The sequence below is a fragment of the Gymnoscopelus microlampas genome (assembly GCF_963454915.1).
Source record: "Gymnoscopelus microlampas genome assembly, chromosome: 23".
In the NCBI taxonomy this organism is placed as follows: domain Eukaryota; kingdom Metazoa; phylum Chordata; class Actinopteri; order Myctophiformes; family Myctophidae; genus Gymnoscopelus; species Gymnoscopelus microlampas.
In genome coordinates, this window is record NC_139960.1 from 25,393,722 (window position 1) to 25,416,427 (window position 22,706).

At 41.9% G+C, this 22,706-nt stretch overlaps 1 protein-coding gene across 4 annotated transcripts; it reads left to right on the forward strand.

The window, feature by feature from the left end:
- Positions 1 to 454: 454 nt before the first annotated feature.
- LOC311039934 (uncharacterized protein) lies at positions 455 to 21,671 on the forward strand. 4 transcript variants are annotated; one of them, XM_084049960.1, is made up of 24 exons: positions 455 to 712; positions 2,863 to 3,065; positions 3,576 to 3,680; positions 4,091 to 4,186; positions 5,165 to 5,275; positions 5,874 to 5,991; positions 6,386 to 6,791; positions 7,437 to 7,504; positions 7,627 to 7,882; positions 8,147 to 8,325; positions 9,614 to 9,836; positions 10,109 to 10,272; positions 10,470 to 10,561; positions 10,781 to 10,938; positions 11,543 to 11,685; positions 12,327 to 12,573; positions 13,496 to 13,614; positions 14,191 to 14,431; positions 14,616 to 14,734; positions 15,193 to 15,442; positions 15,974 to 16,113; positions 17,981 to 18,227; positions 18,557 to 18,666; positions 21,296 to 21,671. In XM_084049960.1, the coding sequence occupies exons 1-24, from the start codon at positions 679 to 681 to the stop codon at positions 21,319 to 21,321; spliced, it is 3,855 nt and encodes a 1,284-aa protein (XP_083906086.1). In that variant the 5' UTR covers positions 455 to 678; the 3' UTR covers positions 21,322 to 21,671. The 4 variants fall into 4 exon arrangements, with proteins under 4 accessions (XP_083906086.1, XP_083906084.1, XP_083906085.1 ...); XM_084049958.1 differs by having other exon boundaries at positions 21,329 to 21,671; XM_084049959.1 differs by having other exon boundaries at positions 14,194 to 14,431; positions 21,329 to 21,671.
- Positions 21,672 to 22,706: the final 1,035 nt, after the last annotated feature.

Below are 22,706 nucleotides of genomic sequence, written 5' to 3' on the forward strand. Positions count from 1 at the left end.
GTATTATGATGGTAATGACGTTCTGGTAATGACAAAATGTTTTGGTAACTATAATGACATAAACAATGAGTAATAGTGTTTTCTTTTTCTTTCTTTTTAAAAAGACAAAATATGAAAATATGTTTCATATAACTAGGAGACCAGTGGTAGTGGCAGACTGTTTTTTTAGGGTCAGGGGCAAAAAATAAACAAACAAATAAATAAATCACTTAGGCTATTGCATCTTTAAGCACGCGTTGTTTTGAAAATTGCTGTATAATTAAGGTATCACTGTTGATTATTGGTGCGCTCACTGCTCATAGCCAAACAAACTGATTTAAAAAACAAAGTGGCTGCGTGGAGATAGCGCCATCAAATGGCGTGAAGGACGAAGCACGCCTCGGGTTCAGGTCTTCCTCAGCCAACCAGGAAAGAGGGTTTCCTCCGATCTGGATTGAGGCGGAGGAGACCAGAATCTTTTATTCTCGTCCTCCAACATCTACAGCGAAATAAGCACCTTATTTCCCAGTGATCTGCAATGATTTCTCCTTATAAATGTGCTTGAATATCTAATGTTTGGTGTTATAACCGACGTTAGGTCGCTGTTTTATTCTAAAATAACCATCACAAAAGACGCCCTGGTCGGAGCAAGCCAAAGGGGGCCATTAATGTGTTTTCTTTATTTCTGTTGGATGGAAAATGAAACGCGGAAGTGAACGTGACTGCAGTCGAGGTGCGTGCATGCCATTTTAATCACCGAGACATTCATATACGGAGAACCATGTAACTTACAATAAGAGAACGGTTCTGTTCTGCTGTGCATAAACGACGCGTCGACGTCGTTATTTCACTTAATGTCGTAATCTGATCATCATCTCATCTGGCAATCTGCCATTCTGCTTTCAGACCATCACGTGCGCTCGTAAAACAATAGGAATAATGGCCATTGGGTGATTCACTTCACTTCACACTAGTCTCAAATTCTCTTAAAAGTGGCCGGATAGTAACCAGAGGGGGCGGTTATTTTGGGGTTTTGGGGGGTGTCTTTTCTTTTCCCGTTGCAGGTTGCCGGAAAAGGGTGACTTGTCAGATCTTGTGACTCCAGAGGACGCTGTTTTGCAATTCTGCAAAATAGAATTAAAGTAATAACAAGACAAAAATATCAATGAGGAACATTTAGTTTTATACCATGCATAACGGGAACCGGGTGCCTGCTCGACTGGAAATAATGTGGTTGGTGTGTGAGGCCGTTTATTGTGGTTCGTATCTAGGACAACTAATGGTGACATCATGTAGTAGATCTGGCCACCAAAAATAGAAAGGTCTTTTTGACATGAAACATATAAGCTGTTCTGAGCATTTGTGTGATGCAATTGCCCATACAATAACACCGTATTCATGTTTACCTATTGTGTTAATAATAGTAATAGATACAGTTATGTCACGTCACGTTGGGATTTAATCATAGAGGTATAATATAAAGGGGATTTAATCCTGGGCATCCGAATTGCTCCCGAAACAGCGACCTCTTCGGTCACGGAATTCGAAAAGTCACCGACGTCAGTGTAACATCTGTGGGGGGTACTTTTGTCCATGGCTGATACCATAGGCGCCGAATTATGTGCGCGCTCGTTAGGGCTCATGAAGGCCCGGCCCACATACTTTGTGCGCGTGCGAATTGTTTTAATTAATTAATTAATGAAACGACCAAACTACAGTAACATCACACTCTCCCAACCTTTACTAGCACCAGAATGCTGTGTTGATATTTCTACATGGGGCTGTGTCAATTTGTGACTATCACTTAATTGTAGCAAGTGAGTGTGATAGACAGAGACAGACTCAACAGCTAGTCGCAAGCTACAATATGGTCGCAAGTCACATTCATGCAACCTCTGTAATTTGCTCAAGTCGATAGCTTTTGTAGCTTGGTAAAAGGGAATGCCAATGGGGCAGCCAATGTATGATACATTGGCCTACAGGAGCACACCCCACTTATGAGTGGACAGGTTGTCCGAGCCTATTGGCGAGCTATTGTAATGGTACTGTAAATCTGGGCCCCAAATCTGAGATTGTGGTGGGGTGCTTGTCATTTCTCACAGGGGCTTTAGCCCCAAGGCACCCCACAGGATCGGCACCACTGGATACAGACAGACCTCGTGATTGTGAAACCCTGTCACTTGGATATCACGCTTATTCATATAATAATAATGATGATAATAATAATAATTAATTTAATTCATTTATTTGGGTACATTAGAATTGTTCTTATACCCTTATTTATCTATTTTTATCTCCATCAGGCTGGGAGGCAGAGATATTGTGTGTGTGTGTGTGTGTGTGTGTGTGTGTGTGTCCAATATCAGCTATTATAGGAAGCCGCTCAATTTGGAGGAGGCGTTGTTTCCTTTACCCATGATTGTTGTCTGCTGTGTTTGACAAGTATGCCAACATTATTGTATGTAACAATGTTCTGCCTTATATTCGCTTTGTACAAGGCATTCTTGTACTTCTGTTTATGTGGACATAAATACATATTTCAAAAGTGTGTGTGTGTGTGTGTGTGTGTGTGTGTGTGTGTGTGTGTGTGTGTGTGTGTGTGTGTGTGTGTGTGTGTGTGTGTGTGTGTGTGTGTGTGTGTGTGTGTGTGTGTGTGTGTGTGTGTGTGCGCATCAAAAGTATCAAAGTTTTCGTGCACACTTTTCAAATTGGCCTCATGGTGGTGCTATACAAGGCCACTTAACATTTTGGCCTGTAACTCATACAATAGAAATTCCCTGTTTCCCCTGGATTCTTTAATTGGATCATGACGCCTGTGCTCCTACCATGATTGATTCTCATCAACTCAGTGGTTTCTCTCTTTCTTTTTCTTGTCTGTCCCAGGTAATGACCTCACCGTCTCCTATTTACGCCTTCTGGCGCCTCCCCTGCAGCTTTTCTCAGCTGCAATGTGGCAGGCCGTGCAGCAGGGACGTGTGGATCATTATGGGATGCTGGAGGAGTTTATTACCGCAGTGACAGAACTGGTTCCCGAGTTGATGAGCTACAGCCAGAGAGCCCAACTCATCATGGGACTGAGGGCCAGGGTTGGTACAAAGTAGTGATGGTCTATTTGTCTCTCTGTCTGTCTGTCTGTCTGATGGTTTATTTTCTCTGCCAGGCTCAAACGACAGGGAGGTTTTCGTGTGTGTGTGTGTGTGTGTGTGTGTGTGTGTGTGTGTGTGTGTGTGTGTGTGTGTGTGTGTGTGTGTGTGTGTGTGTGTGTGTGTGTGTGTGTGTGTGTGTGTGTCTGTGTGTGTGTGTCTGTGTGTGTGTGTGCGTGTGCGTGGCTGCGCACTCACCTTCTCCAGCACTGCTGGACCGATCAGCCCTATAACAGGCCTCATCACATTTTGGCCTACAACTCTTGAACCGTAGGTCGTACAGTAAAAAAGAAAAAAAGAATCTCTGGACTCCTTGGATTATGACATAAGTCCCCATAAAGACAAAGCATATAGTCTTTTTTTCACGGAATGACAGCATGACATAGTCCCACCTGATTTCTAAATATGTATCACAGTGTGTCGTGTGATGCATTGCTGTCTATTTGATTCCAGCTGGTTCTAGATCTGTGTCGGGGTGAGAACCCAGCGGATCTTCAGACCATCCAACCTCACCTGGACAGAATCAAGGCCCCCATCAGCACCGCCAAGGACAGTCATGTAAGAACACACAGTTTGGTGGCCATCTTCTTTTATCCAAAGGTTATTACAGAGTCGTGAGTTTGAATACAGTTTTACTTTGTGGAGCTACCAACGTCCCATTAAGACTTGATTATAATTATTATAAAAGGCTTGCAAAAAATGAATAATGTGTTATAAACTTAGGGGAGGCGTTTTTACTGGATATTTTGTCTTTAATCTCTTTTTTTTAAGGTTATTTTATTCCTGTCATTATCAGATTAAATGTCTGACTGCTTGTTATTTTGCACATGTAAAATACTGTGTGTGTGTGTGTGTGTGTGTGTGTGTGTGTGTGTGTGTGTGTGTGTGTGTGTGTGTGTGTGTGTGTGTGTGTGGGTGTGTGCGTGCGTGCATGTATACGCTCCCGTGCTCTTCGCTGTGCATTTCAGGTGACTATAAATCAGGTGGAGGAGTCTGAAGTGAACTTTGTGGAGTTGGTCCACACCTTGCTGGATGACCCCTCAGAGAGAGAGCACTTCTTCACGGTGAGCTCTTATAGCTGAGGTCCTTTAAGCCTTCGGTTACCAAACCTTTTCAGTGGAAACCCCAAATATACATTTGATGTCTCCCCGGGACCCAAGCTTACAAAACACATATTGTAAATTAACCACTAAAGCACTATTTAATAGTGAAAATAGCCGATCTACGAGCTCGTCATATCTTTTCTGTAAATGTTTTTTAAATAATAATGAAATGCAGGAAATGCAAAAGAAAAGAAAAGAAAATGGGGTATTTTACTCGCAACCCATAAAAATGTGTTTGTGACCCAAAAGTGGGCCCTGACCCATTATTTGGGAAACAGTGCCTTGAGTCACTGCATTATTACTATCCTGTAATACAGCTGATCTACAAGCTCACAAGGCGCTGCGAGCTTGTAGATAGCTGTTTTTGCTATTTGTCATAAGACAAGTATATAGTGGTTAACATGATTGTCTGAAAAAAAACAAGTATGTGTGTGTCTGGGTGGTCTCAGCTTTTGTCAGATGTAAGAACCCCTTATAATTAATTAAGTACAAAGGAAGCCATAGGCTTTCTTGGGTTTAAAATCCTTTTAACAGACTTTGTATTGAACTGTACTTCCCAAAAAGGTTGGGAACTACTGCTGAAGCATATCAATTCAGTCACAAATGTCCTCCATATCACTAATGTTTTATTTTATTATATTTAATGTTTTAACAGGCTAGAATCTCCACCCTGTTATTCTGTAGTGGCATTTGAAAGATTAAAAAAAAAAAAAGGTGTCTTGAAGGACCTCCAAGGTCATTTCGAGGACATGACCTCAATCAGTGTCGTTACTTCACCTTTAATTTGAACAAAATAATACATTTGCATCTGTGCATTTCTCTCTCTCTCTCTCTCTCTCTCTCTCTCTCTCTCTCTCTCTCTCTCTCTCTCTCTCTCTCTCTCTCTCTCTCTCTCTCTCTCTCTCTCTCTCTCTCTCTCTCTCTTCTCAATCCAATCAGGAGATCTTCCCTGCACACTTTGGTTCTAAGTACAACACTGCATTAGAGATATTAGTGTGGGAGTTTATATCCAGACTGGAAGAAGTTCTGCCTGTCCCCGACTTCACACAGGTGGGGTTCAGCAAACGACCTTCAACTTTCATGATGACGATGATGTTGTTGTTGTTATTGTAATTAGTATTGTTATTGTTATTATTACAGTAACAATTAATTATGCACAATATATCAGTCATCATAAGTATCGGCCGATATCAAAATTATTCCTGATATGTTGTGCTATGATGACGTATTAATTATATGCCAACCACGTTGGAAAAAACAGCTCTTGTCAACCTACCTACAAAGGAGACAATTTCTATGGTGTTATTATTATTAAGTCTCTGAAAGTGAAGACAAAAACCTTTTGCAATAACTGTTCAGCTTCATCATGTGAAGAGGAAGGAAGACACAATGGTTGAATAGCAAACTTAATAAGCCACCATAGACCATACCATCCAACATCCCAATATGTAACGCTCTTCCACACATCCGTAGTGCGAAGAATTGCTATATTTTGCAGAGAATGATCACAAGAGCTAATGTGAATATTGTGCATCCCTCGTAATAATAACGCATTTATTATTTGACCATTCAATTATAGGTTGCATTGGTCATAATGTAATCAAAAGTAATCCAAAAATATTATTAATACCTACATCTTTCTTCACAGATGGTTGCATGGCTGGGAGATAGCCCTTCCTTCCTAGATGACTGCTTGAAGTCATTCTCTCCACCAGAAGACATGAAGGTTGTGTTAGAACAGCGCAGAAACCACATTGAAGAGAAAGGTAGTTTTTGTTTTGTTTTGCCAGTTTATGCTGTTGATGTTTCCGAAAATCAATAGTTATAACTGAGTGTGATTCTTGAACAAGAGAGATCTATTGTGGATAAAAAAAAATTTACATAATGTTCGTGCGTGCGTGTGTGCGTGTGTGCGTGCGTGCGTGCGTGCGTGCGTGCGTGCGTGCGTGCGTGCGAGAGACATTTAGGAAGGAAACCATTAAAATGTTCTATGCCCTGTGGTGAGGGTAGAAGATTGTCTTCTAAATAGAGCTATATTTGTAGGACTAAAATAATTCCGGTTTATACAGCAATTCCCTATTTTCTCTGTCTACTTCAAGCCGGGTACTTAGCTTAGCTTCGTTTTTTGCGATTAACCTGTTTCTCTTCTTTGCGTTTCAGATCCCGGACTACTGCCCATGGAATCATGCATCCTGTCCTCCCTGTCCGTGCCCCCAATGACCCGACTGGTCCTTCCTTCCGATGTCCCCTCACATCTGGAGAAAGAAGAACTTTCAGACGTCCTCATCAACCAGGTGGTCGTGGACAGGGGGTCAGGGATGACGTCTGACCTGATCCGACACTCGCTGAAGGAGACGAGGTCCTCGGCCGAGAACGAGATAAGAGCTCAAAGCTTGGTCGTGTGTGACACGGCGAGCCCCCTAAACCTGGTGTCATCTGGGGGGAGTGACTTGGCAGTCAATGACAGCGAGCACAGCATCCGAGGAGGGAGGGTTCTGAGGAAGAGGAAGTCGAGTGGAGACTTTGAGGTTCCGTCAAAGCGTTGCACTGAGGCGTCCGTGTTCCTGTGAGTTTTGCACAAAAAAATTGATTCAGACCCGTCACATAATGTTCTTAGCTTTTGTCCATATTTATTATTTTGCTGGGTTTTCCTTTACCCTGTGAATACCTTGAGGACCACAGGAACATCTGAATTCTCTCGTATTGACATTGGACAATGAAAGAGAAAGGTCTGACTTCTTTTCACCCGTAACCTGTAATTTGAAATCAAAGATGATTCTGATTCTGATTCAGTGCTTGCATTTTAACTCAATTCCTGCCAATCACGCATAAATGCGATCTATTAAATAGCGCACTTGGCCGCCAAGATCGCATAAATGCGTTCTATTGAAAAATTAAAAAAAAAAAATTTTTTTTGAGACAATGGTGTTTGTTTTTTTCAATTTGACCCAAAGACCAAGGAGATATGCTTTTTCGAAGATTTAGACTCCCATCCACTTACTTGTTAACTCAAAACTTAAAAATTCTGTATCTCGGCTCCTGAGTACTTTTTTAATTTCAATGAAAAATCTCTGGCAGACAACAGCAAAAAATCTGAAATAACTCTGGCAGGTGAAGTGTTAAACAGCACACGTATGTACATGTGTGGCAAAGGCACATATGTGAACCTGCGAAACTTTTCTTCACTGAGATCTTTGTTCCTCCTTTACAGAGATGCACCAGTGAACATCAACAGCTCAGGTGATTCACCTCTTATCTCCATATGGGGAGAATACACAGGTATGTACAGACCATTAATGGATTTTTATTTGTTTGTCTTTCTTTCTTTCTTTCTTTCTATCTACACACACCGTCCATAATCATCCACATCGTCAACACACCGCCTCCTCGTGTCATTTCAGACTCCGAGGGGTCCTTGTACCCCATGGGGACAGACACCAAGGTCCCCTGGTCAGATGATGAGACCCTCAGCCTGTTGGACATTTGGGGGAAGGAGTCAATTCAGAGTGTCCTGAGGGGCTCTCTGAAGAACCGACACGTCTTTACACTCATCTCCCAAAAGATGGCGGAAAGGGGACACAGGAGGACGGCGGAGCAGTGTCAGACCAGAATCAAACGGCTGAAGAAGTGCTTCAGACAGTGTCTGCACAATAACAGGTGGCTGCATGTCACACTAATGATTAAAGGATGCAATGGGTTAATTTATTCAGTCATTTCAGTCATAAGTTACCTTATTTTAAACTTTTAAAGAAACGTTTGTTTTTGTTTTTGTTTTAAGATGGACAACAAAATTGTAACTTATGTCAGATATTGAGATGTTATTGAGTTTTCGGTTTCATATTGTGACTTGATCACGACTGATGATGATGGTGTAGATTATTATTATTTGATAAACAACAATGTGATTCTTCTCCAATCCAGTACCACAGAAAAACCCCGACTGGAGTGTAAGTTCTATGAGCAGTTGGAGCGAGTACTTGGCACCTCCTCCGCCTTAGTCTCTGAGGTGACCTACGAAGTAGAGGAGGGGACGCCTGGGGAACTTCAGGAGGGACCTGAAGACTGGCAGGTCCTGGGACACGCAGGCCAAGAAGACATTGGTTTAAATATATTTTTTTACAACATATTTGTCATGCCATTGACAATCTTGCATCTTGGCCCCACCAGGTGCGTTGTGTTGCGTTGCGTTGAGTCACCGTCATCGACGTTGTCAATTTGATGTTCGATCTACTCCAATAGGTAGAGCGCATTTTCTTTTCTTTTTCTTCTCGGATGAATATTTGTGAATTATGTATACTAGACCATACCCGTGGGGGGTTATGCGCACATGATTTGGCAACCCGGGAGCCAGCGAACACAAAAACGCTAACAAACAGCTGACATTTGGGGAAAGCGAAAAACCGTCTTCGCTGTTCCATGCACATGGTAATGGTGAATGGCTGTGTGCAAATTCAGATCAATTGCTGCAGGCACTGAGGAGAACCGGGCAGAAGATATTTTGGGCTCACCACCCACGATTTTGGGCTCACCACCCACACAGAGCTTTGTTGCAGCTACAGCTTAATCCCAACAGATGTTTTTGCAATGTAAAGCCTAAGCAATGTCGGCAGTGGAGTACCTTCATTGATTACAAAGTAAATGTTATCTGGGCGACGGCTGTCGCTGATTCTGACACAACGCAACGCAAGGCTCGATGGCTCCAGTGGAGCCCATGGGGTGTTACTTTATCCAGATGTATCCAATTGAATTAATACTTCATCACACTCACTTTTAACAAGCATTGTTCATCAAAAGTGTAATTTAACTGAAGTAACTGTCAACCAACACTGTTGCTGAGGATCGAATCCATGAAAGTTCATTTACAGCACAGCTTATCAACTGGACATGAATTCATAGTTAAAAGAATGAAGCCCCATCATTCGCAGTTTTCAGGAAAAAGGGGGCGGAGAGCAAGGAGAAGACATGCACATTGATACATATAGCATAAAAAAGTAGCAGGTACAGGTGTATGTACATAAGGATTAGACATACAGTAAGGGGCCCTATTTTGTGCGTCTTATGACCAGGTCTTATGACTTAAGACCTGGAGGCGTGGCCAATGCCGTTTGGCTATTTTGAGTAGCCAAACAGCATTGGCCATGCCTCCAGGTCTTAAGTTAAGGCCCAAGGTGTAAAAAGTAGCAGGTATGTACATGAGGTTAGACTTAAGGTGCATAAAGTAGCAGGTACATGAGGTTAGACATAAGGTGCAGGTTAAAAAAATATATCAAGTGTAGTGCATGGGGTACAGCACTGGAACTTATAGTCTTATGTGCTAGTGATAAAAAATGACCCTGGAAATGAATTCTGGATTATGAAGGGTTATTGTGTGCTTTTTTCACATTCTAGGAACCAGAAGTGTCCCGTGGACTGACTTGGAAACTCAGATTTTCATCAACATCTGGGGTGAGGACGCTACGCAGCAGGAGTTGAGGGCTATGCACCGGAACGGACACATCTTCGCAGCCATCTCCAACAAGATGGCCGCCCACGGCTTCTCCCGAACTGCAGAACAGTGCCAGACCAGAGTGAAGAGGCTGAAAACGAGCTTCAGACAGTGCTATGAGAACAAGTATGTGGGTTGCAGTGATGGAAGATGGATTTTTTACTTAAGTAAAAGTAGCAGTACCACAATTTTTAAATACTCTTTTACCAAGTAAAAGGCCTGTATTAGAAACTTGGACTGTAGAATGGCTGTTTTCGCACGTATGAAATAGGGCATCATTGGTTAATGTCTGTTTTGTAGAACATTGAAGAACCATTATTTTTCTGTGTGCAGGCTCTCAGACTTCTCACTTTGCCTTCAGTCTCAGTGTCTCTGCTCCCCTTCCCCTCAAACTTTAGCATGAAGGGACGCGAGCAAGTGGAGTGCAAGTTTTATGATCAGCTGGAGAGGATTTTGAGGAAGGAGATAACCTCGCTGGTGGTGTTGGGAGACAACACAGAGCTGGAGCTGGAAGAGTCGACGTCAGAGGAGGTCTATTCCGCATACTCGCACCAGGAAATGGGTATGTCTCAATCTGTCTCAAATAGCTGTACTCTACTCACCATTGTAAACTATCCACTCTCAAAAGGATGTAGGTGTTGCATCTTGATTTATTGGATTTTTATTAAATTGTTTTCATGGGCTAAAAAGGTTGCTTGGCTTATATTCCATCATCACGGTTGTTAGATCTTTTTAAAAATATAGTGTGTCTATCTGTAGATGTTACTGTCGGTGCACAGGAGGAGAGGAAGAAAGTGCCCTGGACAGACAGAGAGACTGTCATCCTCCTGGAGCTCTGGGGAGACCACCAGGTATGACACAGTTCTGTGCTACATGTGTGAAAGGGCAACACCGGACAATGTCCCGACCTGTTTCCCATGGACATTTTCCAGACTTCATATTTGTGGCTCTAGTTTCAATATAGATCACTATATTTCATTATGAATCTTCATCACTATTACGGTTTATATAGAAGATCAGTATTTTGCAGTATCCATACAAAACCCACATATTTCTCACCCCACCATCAGGTCCAGCAAAACCTCAGACGCCGCCCTCACAACGGACACATTTTCTCCCAGATATCCGAGAAGCTGAGTGCCAGTGGTTACTGCCGCAGTCCAGACCAGTGCCACACTAGGATCAAACGGCTAAAGGCTAGCTACCGTCAGTGTCAGGACAGCATGAGGTTAATTCTACATTTGACTGTTCATTTCTGTGTCATCTTGGAGACACATCTTGAAGTGTTGGTTCGTAGCCAAATTTTATGTGTGCGTCTTAGGGCTGCAACTAATAGCAGATCTACAAGCAGATCTCCGAAAATGGCAGATCCACAAGCTCACACAACGTTGTCGGGATTCGACACATCGTGAGCTTGTCGATAGGCAATTTTCTCTACTAGAGTTCGGGTCTCTACGCGCCCGTCACATACAGTATCAGCACATTGTTTGTTTGCGCATGGTGCCATGACGACACATCGAGGTTAGACAACACACTCCATATTTGGACATAGCTGCAATCGGAAGGATGAGGCATATTTGGACATAGCTGCAATCGGAAGGATGAGGTTATGGCTGAGTCTTAGTTACATGAGCACGACGACTTGGCCCGCCGGTCCTCCCATTAGCCAATTAATGAAGATAAAAAAATGTTTTAACTTATTTTAAACAATGACATCCCCAATTATTTGTATCAATTACTTTTTTCATAATTGATTAAATCAATTAGTTTGATTAACTGTTGCACCCCTAGTTGCGTCTAACACTGTGCACCTGTCGCTTCGCTGTCCTCAGCTCATCAGGGACTGATCGGGTGGATTTTAAGTTCTACGACCTCTTGGAGCAGATCCTGGAGAAACAGCCGTCATCTTCATCCACTCTGCTCTCGGACTCCATTGAAATATTTGAGGATGGATCCAATGACGGCTCCATAGAAGGTACATGAAATCCTCCCCTTCCTCATAAGCTCAGTGCTGTAGTGCTTAGTAGTAGCATTTTACAGTACCTCTTAGATGAGGATGACCTAACAGCTGAAAGGTTTCTGCTTCAGATAACCAGGAAAATGAGGACACCATTATAATTGGCTCTTGCATAATGTTGCTGTCGGATGGAAACCTTGTATGTCCAACACTGGTACTTTTCAGAAAATTGGGAAAAGAACCTGTGTTCAACTGGATCCAATGTCCAATTAATTAGTCACAAGATATTGTTAATACTTTTCATTAGTTCAATAATTATAAAACCCACCACTCTCACTTAAAAACAAAAAAGACGTGTTTTGAGCTCTATTTTTGCTCCTTTTGTGTGACACTGCAGTAGACTACAAAGTAGGGCATTAATTTATATAAAAACATACAAAGTTGAAGTTATGAGGTTTCTGCCAGACAGCAGCAATAAGCTTCAGCACCCCATGCATAAACTCACAGCAGATAAGAAAAGATGAACTTCCAAAAAAGCTAGCTTATGCAATGCAAATTCTGAATCTGAACAGACATTATCTGTAAAATGTTAATGCATGATTGATGTCACGCCAAACCAACGCTGATCGAGGCACTGATCATACCGTATTTGTCTTTAGAAATCAGTGTTCGATCAGAGAAGGCTGCATCAGGCTCCTGGTCAGATGCAGATACCCTCGCTCTGATCGACATCTGGGGCGATGAGGAGGTTCAGCGGTCACTGAGAGGTGTGGTTCACAATGGCCACGTGTACAGCGACATAGCGGAGAGGATGCATGACCTTGGACACGCCAAAACACCCGATCAGTGTCGCTGGAAGGTCAAGTCAGTGAGAAACAACTTCCGACAGTGTTACGACAAGAAGAAGTGAGCACTGTTGCAAAGCCTGTTTATATGATGATAAACTATATTTCTATAGGGTTGTTACGGATGCGTATGTATTGCTGCCATATCAGGGGGAACGAGATATAACGTGATACCTTTACTTATCACTAGGGCTTTCACCAACTAGTCGACTAGTATAACCACCACTCGACCTTGTTGGTACTTGGTAGTCAAATTTTTTAAAAAAAGAAATGATTTTCAATTTTCTTTTTGTTGATTTTTTTAAAATATTTATTTTTATGCAGTCCTACAAGGTAGCAAGCTAATTTCAACTATAGTCACACCTGTACAGTTTTCTTTTTAAAATTACAAACATTATAAACGGAACATAATAGTGTAATGCAGAGAGTTAATTTAAAAAAAAAAATTAACTCTCAGCCGCTGCACATAGTAGCGATCTGATGTGTAGGGGAAGGGGACCGTGGTGAAGTTGGTTTCAGCTGGATATTCACCCAGTTGGATGATAAAAGCCCTACTTATCACATTATAAGGTATTATAAGTTAAAAAGTGATATGTATCTTGTTAAAACTATATTGTATTTATTTAATCCTGAAATGCGCAGCGTATCTGATATGTTGTTAAAACCAGAATTACGCTAGAATTTCTTTTCTTTTTTCTTGACATGGCAGCAATACACTTCCGTGGATTATATATTCACACTGTAAAAATATAGTTTGAGGAGAAAAATGTCCTGTCTGTCTCCATTTGTTTGTTTGTTTGTCTGGATCACTGTGTCTGTCTGTCCTGTCTGTCTGTCTGTCTGTCTGTCTGTCTGTCTGTCTGTCTGTCTGTCTGTCTGTCTGTCTGTCTGTCTGTGTCAATCTAATAATTCATTACATTGATTGAATCTATCTAATATTTATTGATAACAAACATCTGGCGTATGTCTGCTGTTGTTTCTAGGCGTGGGATAAACAAAGTAGAGTATAAGTTTTATAAGCAGTTGGAAAGAATCCTGGGTCAGGAGGCCGTTTCTATGGATGAATACGATGAGCAAGATGAAGAAGCCGACCAGAACTCAGGTACATTGATTGATTGATTGATTGATTGATTGAATCGATTTGTTTATTGACAACAAACACATGTACAAACATCTACTTGCACACATTTAGTCAAAAGGCCTTGAATGCTTATTTCCATTGTGGTCCTATTGATGGTATGACATGAAAGGGGAGGGATAAAATACATTGCTGGTTAAACATGATTGCATGTTTAATAAGTCAGAGTTTTGGTTTGTAAATCAATCTCTTTTCCTGAGACTAGTAGACTTTTCTTAATCAATCAATCAATGCTTTACATTGCATTGAAATACAACAATAACATGACTTTGAGACTTTGTTTGAATAATGATAATAATAATGTCATTAAAATATAATGTTTGCTTGCTTTACCTACTACCACTACCACTGGTATATTTTAACAATATTGGTAATGCTACTACTAATGAACCTTATATTTAGGCTCTTTATATAGGTTCATTAGAATTTCCTGTGCTATCAGTGAGTGGGTCTCTATAATACTGGGGACATGGGGACACAATACTGCTGAATGAATGAATCAATAGTCACAATCCTCCTGGCCCTGTTCTCCGCCTAAAGCAGCAGGAACAGACGGGGCCAAACATGCAGCGTGGTCAGAGCTGGAGACGCTGGCTCTCATTGAGCTGTGGGCAGCAGACGACGTGCAGCATGGCCTCAAGACGTGCCTCCGTAACGGACACATCTTCGCTGACATAGCGGACAAGATGACTGCCATTGGCCACCCAAGGACAGCCGAGCAGTGCCACTCCAGGATCAAGAGACTGAGGAAGTTATACAGATGCTGCTGTAACAGCCACAGGTGTGATCATTTGAGTGATTGATTGGATTGATTAGTGTGGCACACACACACACACACACACACACACACACACACACACACACACACACACACACACACACCGTATAATTTGTTTGTTTTTTCCTACTAAAGTGCAATTTTGCTCACTGCTGTTACCATTTGTCCATTTGCTGCTGTTGTCCAGAAGTGGAAGAGAGCCCATGGCGTTCAGATACTACCAGGTGCTGCAGCCTGTTCTTGGAGATCTCTACACTGATGTAGATGATACAGAGCCACGTGGAGACACCCTGTACACTGATGTGTGTAAGTCCTTCAAACAAATGTTTTTAAGGCATTAGAGATTGATTTGAGTGGGAATTGGCGACGTGTTGTGGATGAACTGAAAATGTAAGCATAATTGGCTTGAAGCACAGTTTTAGAAATGAGGCCCCTGGTCTCTATTCTGTTTTTATTTTAACATACAATTATAATTTTGTCTTTTAGCACATCTTTCTTAATGAATGTGTTTCCAGGTTAACTAAGTTCTGCCTCCTTATAGACTACTTAGACACTTCTCTTCTCCACTCATCTCTAACTGGTAGATAAAGGGGAATTGTGCATTTGTATAGTGACCTTTTCCAAAGGGCTTTACAATGTCCATTACATTCACCCATTCACACACCATGCAAGCAATGCAAGGCACCAACCTGTTCATCGGGGTTCAGTGTCTTGCTCAAGGACAGACACATCGACATAAAGCCACTAAGCTCTCTTCCCTCCAGCTGATGAGGCCTCCACCAGTCAGTTGCTTGCGGAGTCGAGCAGGAAGCAGCCGTGGTCGGACCTGGAGACCCAGGTGCTGCTGGAGATGTGGGGCGAGGACGAGATCCAGGTGACCCTGAGGGGCTGCCTGAAGAACCGCCATGTCTTTGACTTCATCTCCCAGAGGATGAAGGCTCACGGGTTCTCCAGGACGTCAGAGCAGTGCTACACACGCATCAAACGCCTCAAGTCTGCCTTCCTCCATGACAAGTCAGTGTGGATCTGTTGGTTTTTATTCATAATATCCATTTGTCTGGAAAGGTTCAGGTTATGGACAGTGGTGGAAAAAGTACTCAATTACTCTACTTAAGTAAAAGTATCAATACTGCAATGCAGAAATACTCTGTTACAAGTAAAAGTCTGGAATAGAAGATGTACTTGATTAAAAGTACAAAAGTATCGGCATCAAAATGTACTTAATGTACTGAAAGTAAAAGTAGTCATTATGCAGAATGTCGCATATCAAGTTTTCAAATGTATAACAATCTTTTGAAAATAGCAGATCTACAATCTCACAATGCGTCGCAACGCATTGTGAGCTTGTAGATCGGCTATTTTCAAATGGCTGAAATGTATATAGGGCTGAAGGGGTTAATGTATGTTTTGTAATAATTCAAATCTTGAAAGTAACTAGTAACTAAAGTACAGTACTTAAGCACATGTACTTAGTTACTTTCCACTACTGGTTATGGAAGGTTCTGGGTTTAAGTTGACTGATTGTGAGGTATCTGTCGCCTCCAGGGAGGAGTTCAGGTTCTATGAGCAGATGGAGGAGATCTTCACCAGGGAGCTGAAGACGACCGCAATGGACGGAGAGACCTCCATCACAGAGGAGCCTGCAGGTCGCACCCAGCCCACCCAGGACACCCAACAGAAGAAAAGTGAGTCCATTCAACACACTATTTAATTGCATGACAGCTGAATATAATATGATAATATGAGATCATATAATATCATATTTCCATATTTTATGCCACCCGAACTCCCTCACACCTACGTCGCACTGCCGATCCGACCATTATGTCTGAGTCATAGTGTTGGGGGCTTTGTCAGAGTACCCGTTGTATCTGTCTGTCTGTGTCCCTTTGTGCCCATATATGGAGATGTCTGTTTCTGTCTGTCTACCCTGTCCCTTTTATGCCCATATTAATATGGCGATATCTGTATCTGTCGGTCTTTGTCCCTTTTATGCCTATATATGGAGATCCCTGATGTCATATGCCCATATATCGGAATATTCGTTGGATCGGTGGTTCTGGACAACTGGATATTACATTTACCCATTCACACACACACATTCACACACCGATGGTGGAGGATGCATGTATGTATGGCACCAACCTACTCCTCGGGAGAAGTTAAGGGTTAAGTGTCTTGCTAAAGGACACTTTGACACTAACACAGGGGGAAGGGATTCAAACAGGGAACCTTCTGATTCCCAAGTGGCTGCTCTACCTCCTAGGCCACTGCCATCCCCAAAAGTATTTGATTAATGAAGTTACATTTTAGATAATATTGTAGTTATAGGTTGTTTTCTGAAATAAGCAGAACATTGTGTTACCGCTTTGCGACAATCTATTCTAATCTAATCTATACGAACAACTACATTCTGCAGATCACAGTGCTTGCAACCTAAACTAGAAGGAATATCATTCCATGTGCTCTACTCTCAGGGGAGGCAGCTCTATGCTCCCACTAGATGTGAAAAACATGTAGGTGGGAAGACTTGTGTTGTTTACAGTGGTTTCACTTGCAGTTACATAAAACAAAAGATGCATAGTTTGAATAGGTGCTTTTGTAATTGTTAAAATCAAGTAATTCCCAACATTATTATCAGAGAAATGTGATAATAATGTGCTTGTACTTACTGCAAGTGCTTCTATGGTTGCTGTGGTGACACATCACTTTGACAAGACAGTCTGGTCCCATGAGACTATGTAGTTATACGATTACCTCAATCATCAACCATTTGGGATTTGATGGGAAAGAGAGAAAATGCTTTCCCCCCACCCCAGAGATCCTGTCGGCGGGCCTTTCCAAGGTTGCATGGAATAAGCTAATTGTGTGGCACATTTGTCCACATATAATATTTTATTTAAAGAGCAGACATAACAGGATTAATTATCTAAGCAAGTCCAGGTGTCACTGATGACAAGGTGGGATCTACGATACACATCTTGCTACATTGTGTGTTGTGGTCAGAGGGATTTCTGTGTTGTGTTCATTAGTGCATTGGTTCTCAAAGTGGGTACCCAGTGGGTGGCCAGGGGTACTTGAGGGGATACCAGGGGGTCCCCAGCTAACGGGTCCATTTGGTTCCATTTGTACACTCTCAGAGTTCAATTAACATTGATTTTACAATATGAATTGGGGTCCCAGAGATAGAAATGCCATTAAATGGGGGTCCGTAGCCTAATGCATGTCAAACTGGGGGGGCTTTAAATTACAATGATTGAGAATCACTGCTAGAGCCGTAAAAACCTGGCTTATCTTTACAAATGGGGGTCCGCGGGCTAATAAGTGTCAAATTGGGGGTCCTTGACATGAAAAAGAACCACTGCATTAGTGTATTGGCACATGGTTTATCTTGCTTGGCAACAGGTGTAGATAATTTGATGAATATTTTGACGTTGATCAGAAGAAGGCTCTGTTGTTTACGCTTTGATTAATCTGAATACGTATAATTTCACCTGTACTTTAAAAACAGTCATTCTATTGGCTTTACCATTTCCTACTTTATGAATCCAGCTAACCAGTTGATGACCGATGGGACGGCAAAGCTGCCATGGAGCGACAGCGAGACCAGGATTCTGCTCCAGATTTGGGGCACCGAGGAGGTCCAGGGGGATCTGAAGAGCAGCACCAAGCACAAAAACACCTATGCCCACATCTCTCAGGCCATGACCAGCCAGGGATACCACCGCACAGCCCAGCAGTGTCAGAGCCGGATCAAGAGGCTGAAGGCGAACTTCAGACAGTTCTGCGAAGGCACACCGTAAGAGCGCATAGAATAACTGTCCAGTTACGCCTCAAGGTCATACAGTAGGTTGTAGGTTCAGCCGCTTCAGCTGTAGCCTGGTGTCACATTATATATCATTATAAACTTTTTGTATAGATTATTACTGTGTAGCTCAGTGAGTTGAGCATGGTCCTAATACTGAGACGATATGCGGTTCCATCTCTTGTGTAATGGGGTGGAGGCTAAATGATTGGAGATTGCTAGACGGTAATGTAATGTAAAATGTAATGTAAAATGTAATGGATTAAGTATCTTACTGTCATTATTAGAATCAATTGTGATTACTTTGTGTTTTATATTTCCAGGAGCGGAGGAGATAAACTAGAGTGTAAGTTCTTTGAAGAGCTACTGAATATATTGGGAAGCAAGTACCTGAGCTCTGACCCTCTGACTGACGAATCCCTGGATGTCACAGGTGAGAGGACAGACTCAGAGAGCAATGACCACTTCTAGATCATCAGAACATCAAACTGCACACATTTCCCCACTGCTGTCTGTGGTTTTATATGTAGGTAGGTGAACATAAAAAACATTAGAAGAATTTGTCTTTGGTGAATACAAAATGTTGTTGTTTTTTTCAAGTGACTGATTGAACCAAGAGTGTCCAGTCCTGGCAAACCCTCCCGGTCGCAGAATTAAATAAAATTTTCAGGTCTGCTGAATGAAAATGAAATTCAATTCCACCACCGCGAGGGTTTACCAGGCTAGCATGGTACTAGATCACTAGATCATTACTCAGTCCGCAGGTAATATTATAGTGCCAGATCATTTAAAAAAAAACATCAAAAGCACAAAAAAAACGTCATTGAGTTTTTGTTGACGCAAATTATTCGTCACCTTAAAAATACTTCAGTTAAAGAAGTGACATTTATTCATTCATACAATTCCTTATTAGCTAATTTGAGTATCCCCTTGTTTAGATATGGTCAATGAATCCTTGTTATTAGACTTTTTGGCTTGTTTGTGTGTGGTTGCATTGTTGGTCATGCCTAACTGACTCGCCATGAGAGGGGTGGCGATAGCCTGTATTATCTTTTTGTGAATCAAAAGGATTGATTAGAAATCCACTATTTATTGGAGAGTCCGAAAGAATCAACTATGTTAAAAAAAAGAGTTGGTCTTCCCTCTAGAATATAAAAAAATGCATAAAATGAACAGGGTAGTAATTAGTAGTAGACTAAATGCAGGGGTCAGTGATTCTTCAGCAGGCAGTGTAAGGTAGGAATACAGTCTAAAAGCCCTACTAACAGTGTCTGTGCTATTCTTTACACCCAACTAGAAAAACTAGTCACAGGTTGGCACTCGAGCAGTGGTTCTCAAACATTTTCATGTCAAGGACCCTAATGCTTTGCTGGGACATATCAACCTTCAAAGCCGTCACATACAATCACGATTGTATAGGGCCTATACAATCATGCAGAACAAGAGACGATGTCAATGAATATAAAAGTATACAATACAGACACTCTATACCAGGGGTTCTCAAACTTTTTTATACCACGACCCCATGTTATGAGGGATTTTTTTTGGCGACCCCCCGTGGTCCATGTATTTGTACCACCCGCCCATAAGCATTTAGCTTATTTGACCAAAATATGTTGCTAGAAGTTTGGTTCTAGCCTAGAACCAGCAGAGCTTTTTTTCCCGCAACCTCGCGACCCATAGTTTGAGAACCGCTGCTCTATACTCCTCCTGACTAGTACAGAACCTGAAGCAGTGTAAAGTAAGTTTTGAATACCATAAAATGACCCGCACACCATCTACACTTGCACAATAAGGACAACTTTATTCAGGCAACCTTTCGGTCAATAGACCTTCTTCAGGCATCTCTTGACAAGTAGTGACAACATACAGTAGATATATACAAAAGCAGGGTTCTTCAATAACCAATCACAGTCACCCCTTGTTGATTGGGGATAATGTGAAAAGTCTGTATACAATCAGTTAATACACATCAAGTAACTCAGCACAATATACAATGACAGTGGATCATCGCAATGTATGAAAAATCAATTAATCAAAATACACCTCACTACCAAATATACAAAATATATAAAATGACGCACAGAGAATTCTTTATTTAGTTTTATGACAAATAAACTCCTCAGTTCAGGCAAAAGATGATGTGTAGTGCCTGGGAGTGGAGAAAATGAGTGAAAAGAAACAATAATCAAAATCCATTTGATTATAGCATCACATTGAGTAAAAGTTCATCATTAAGTCCCTGGGTGTTAAGGTTTGTAGTGTATGTATCCAATACAGCTTCACGCTGTTTAAGTAGAACGTCAAGGTAGGGGAGGCGAACGTGTTCAATACCAGTGAAATGAAAGCTAGAAATGTTGAGTTTAAAATCATTAAAATGAACTGCGGCGGGATAGTCCCGATCATTCCTCCGAATAGAACTTTTATGTTCACTAATTATCTGTTTAAATTGTCTGGTTGTTTTGCCTACATAGGCCAGTACACAGCTGTGACATCAGATACACAACACTAGTAGAAGCACACGTAATAGTCCTTTTGATATCAAACTGTTTAACATGTGCAGCTGAAAAAAGTGGTTTTGTACGTGTTATTGCACTGTATTGCAAGCCTATAGTTTATCAGCCTATCAGCACAGACCACAGGTAACGTTACAGGTAACAACAGAATGGATGTTACAATAGTCACCCACCATCTTAATGCTACTAAGTCACAGAGAGTCAGTTACCGTTGCCCTTTGCATACCTTGTTATACATTCTCATAACAAACGGCACAAAGTACTGACGAAGCCCCTCCAGCCTCATCCTAGGGTAGAGGAATAAGTCCTTCCTATCGCTAACTCGCTCTTTAATCTCCCTGTGGAGGGCTGGGAGTGGTTGGCCCTACCCGCACCTTCACCACATCCTCCACCCCGTCCAGTGTAGCCCCAACGGCAGAGCAACCAATCCATCTTTGGTGGAGTGATGTATTCACTGCGTCTTTGTCTTTATATACATACTGTAAATCCCACATACAGTTTACTTGCCAGCAATAGTTGACATTTTCTTTTGTGATATGTCCCCAGAATTGGGCATCTGTCCATCGACATAAAAAACAGTCCAGAGTGGGCCCAGCCTCACAAACGGGAGTCTTCCTCAGCAACTGGTGGATTTACAAGGTCCAGGAAGATGTGGAGATAAATAACACAACCGCCAGAGAGAGGAATGCATATTAAGACAGGAAATCTGTCACTTGTGCCTCTCCGTATCTTTAACTACTTGGACATTCTGCACACAGAATGGTATACACTGTGTGTGTGTGTGTGTGTGTGTGTGTGTGTGTGTGTGTGTGTGTGTGTGTGTGTGTGTGTGTGTGTGTGTGTGTGTGTGTGTGTGTGTGTGTGTGTGTGTGTGTGTGTGTGTGTGTGTGTGTGTGTGTGTGTGTGTGTGTGTGTGTGTGTGTGTTTGTCTGTGCGCCGTGTGCGTGCGTGTGGGCGGGCGTATTCTGTTTGAGGGTGCCTGTGAACCCACAACAAGACAAGTATATTTAGTCCAGGGATGCTACTGCTTGTTTTGTTGTAACCTGCCACTTGCTCTGAATAGAGATCACTTTATGTCAATGTACTGTTTTCCCTATCTCGTTCTGTGTTATGAAGTGTTGCACTTGCACATTCAGACTTGTTTATTATTTGTATGGGATTTTTAAAATTTTGTTGGTATCAGATCTCAAATGCTAACGTTAGCTTTTCGGTGTAAACGTTTTTATGTGAGTATTAAATACATTTGTTCATTTTTAAAATATTTATAAGGGATTGATCTCTGTTTAAATAATAATATAAATGTTATTATGTTAGTTCTTGTGCATTGAATGGAGGCACTAGGACAGAATACAAAAACTAAGCTTATTAGAAAATACTTTAACTGACAAATGTACGAAGGCCCTTGCACACAGAATCCAATGCAGTTTATTTACAGCGCGGCTCCAATGTCGCCAGCCATCTAGAAGACTGGAGCACAGGTCTCCGCCAGGCCCGGTTGCCTACCGCAAACTTTGGAAGGCAGTCTTAGCCAATTGGAATGGGATCTGAAAAGTCTGACTCATGCATCTTGATCACATGACCCCAGAGATGACGTGTACCGGTTTCTGTGAGTTTTGGATAGAGTTTGTGGGAGTAGTAGAAAAAACAGTTTTGAAGAAAACACACAATCGTAGAAAATGTAATATGGCAAAATCGGGGGCTATAAGTTGCATCATGATTCAAGGAATCCAGGGCAAAAAAATATGTTGATTGTACGACCTACGGTTCAAGAGTTATAGGCCAAAAGGTGAAGTGGGCTGTTGTAGCGCCACCATGAGGATATTTGAAAAAATGTGGGATGAAGGCTCTTCCTTGGCTTAGTGGGAATGTCCATGCAAAGTTTCCCAGCAATCGGACGCTGCATTTTGTGCAAAACGGGCCACCCCCACAAACTTTGGAAGCCAATCATAGCCTATCG

What these genes read in the sequence shown, in the direction of transcription:
- LOC311039934 (XM_084049958.1), top strand. Translation starts at nt 679, where the DNA reads ATGAAACGCGGAAGTGAACGTGACTGCAGTCGAG. An exon ending in AGCTCTGGGGAGACCACCAG is followed by an intron (nt 10,562 to 10,780) that starts GTATGACACAGT and finishes CCCCACCATCAG; the next exon opens with GTCCAGCAAAACCTCAGACG. An exon ending in CAGTGTCAGGACAGCATGAG is followed by an intron (nt 10,939 to 11,542) that starts GTTAATTCTACA and finishes CGCTGTCCTCAG; the next exon opens with CTCATCAGGGACTGATCGGG.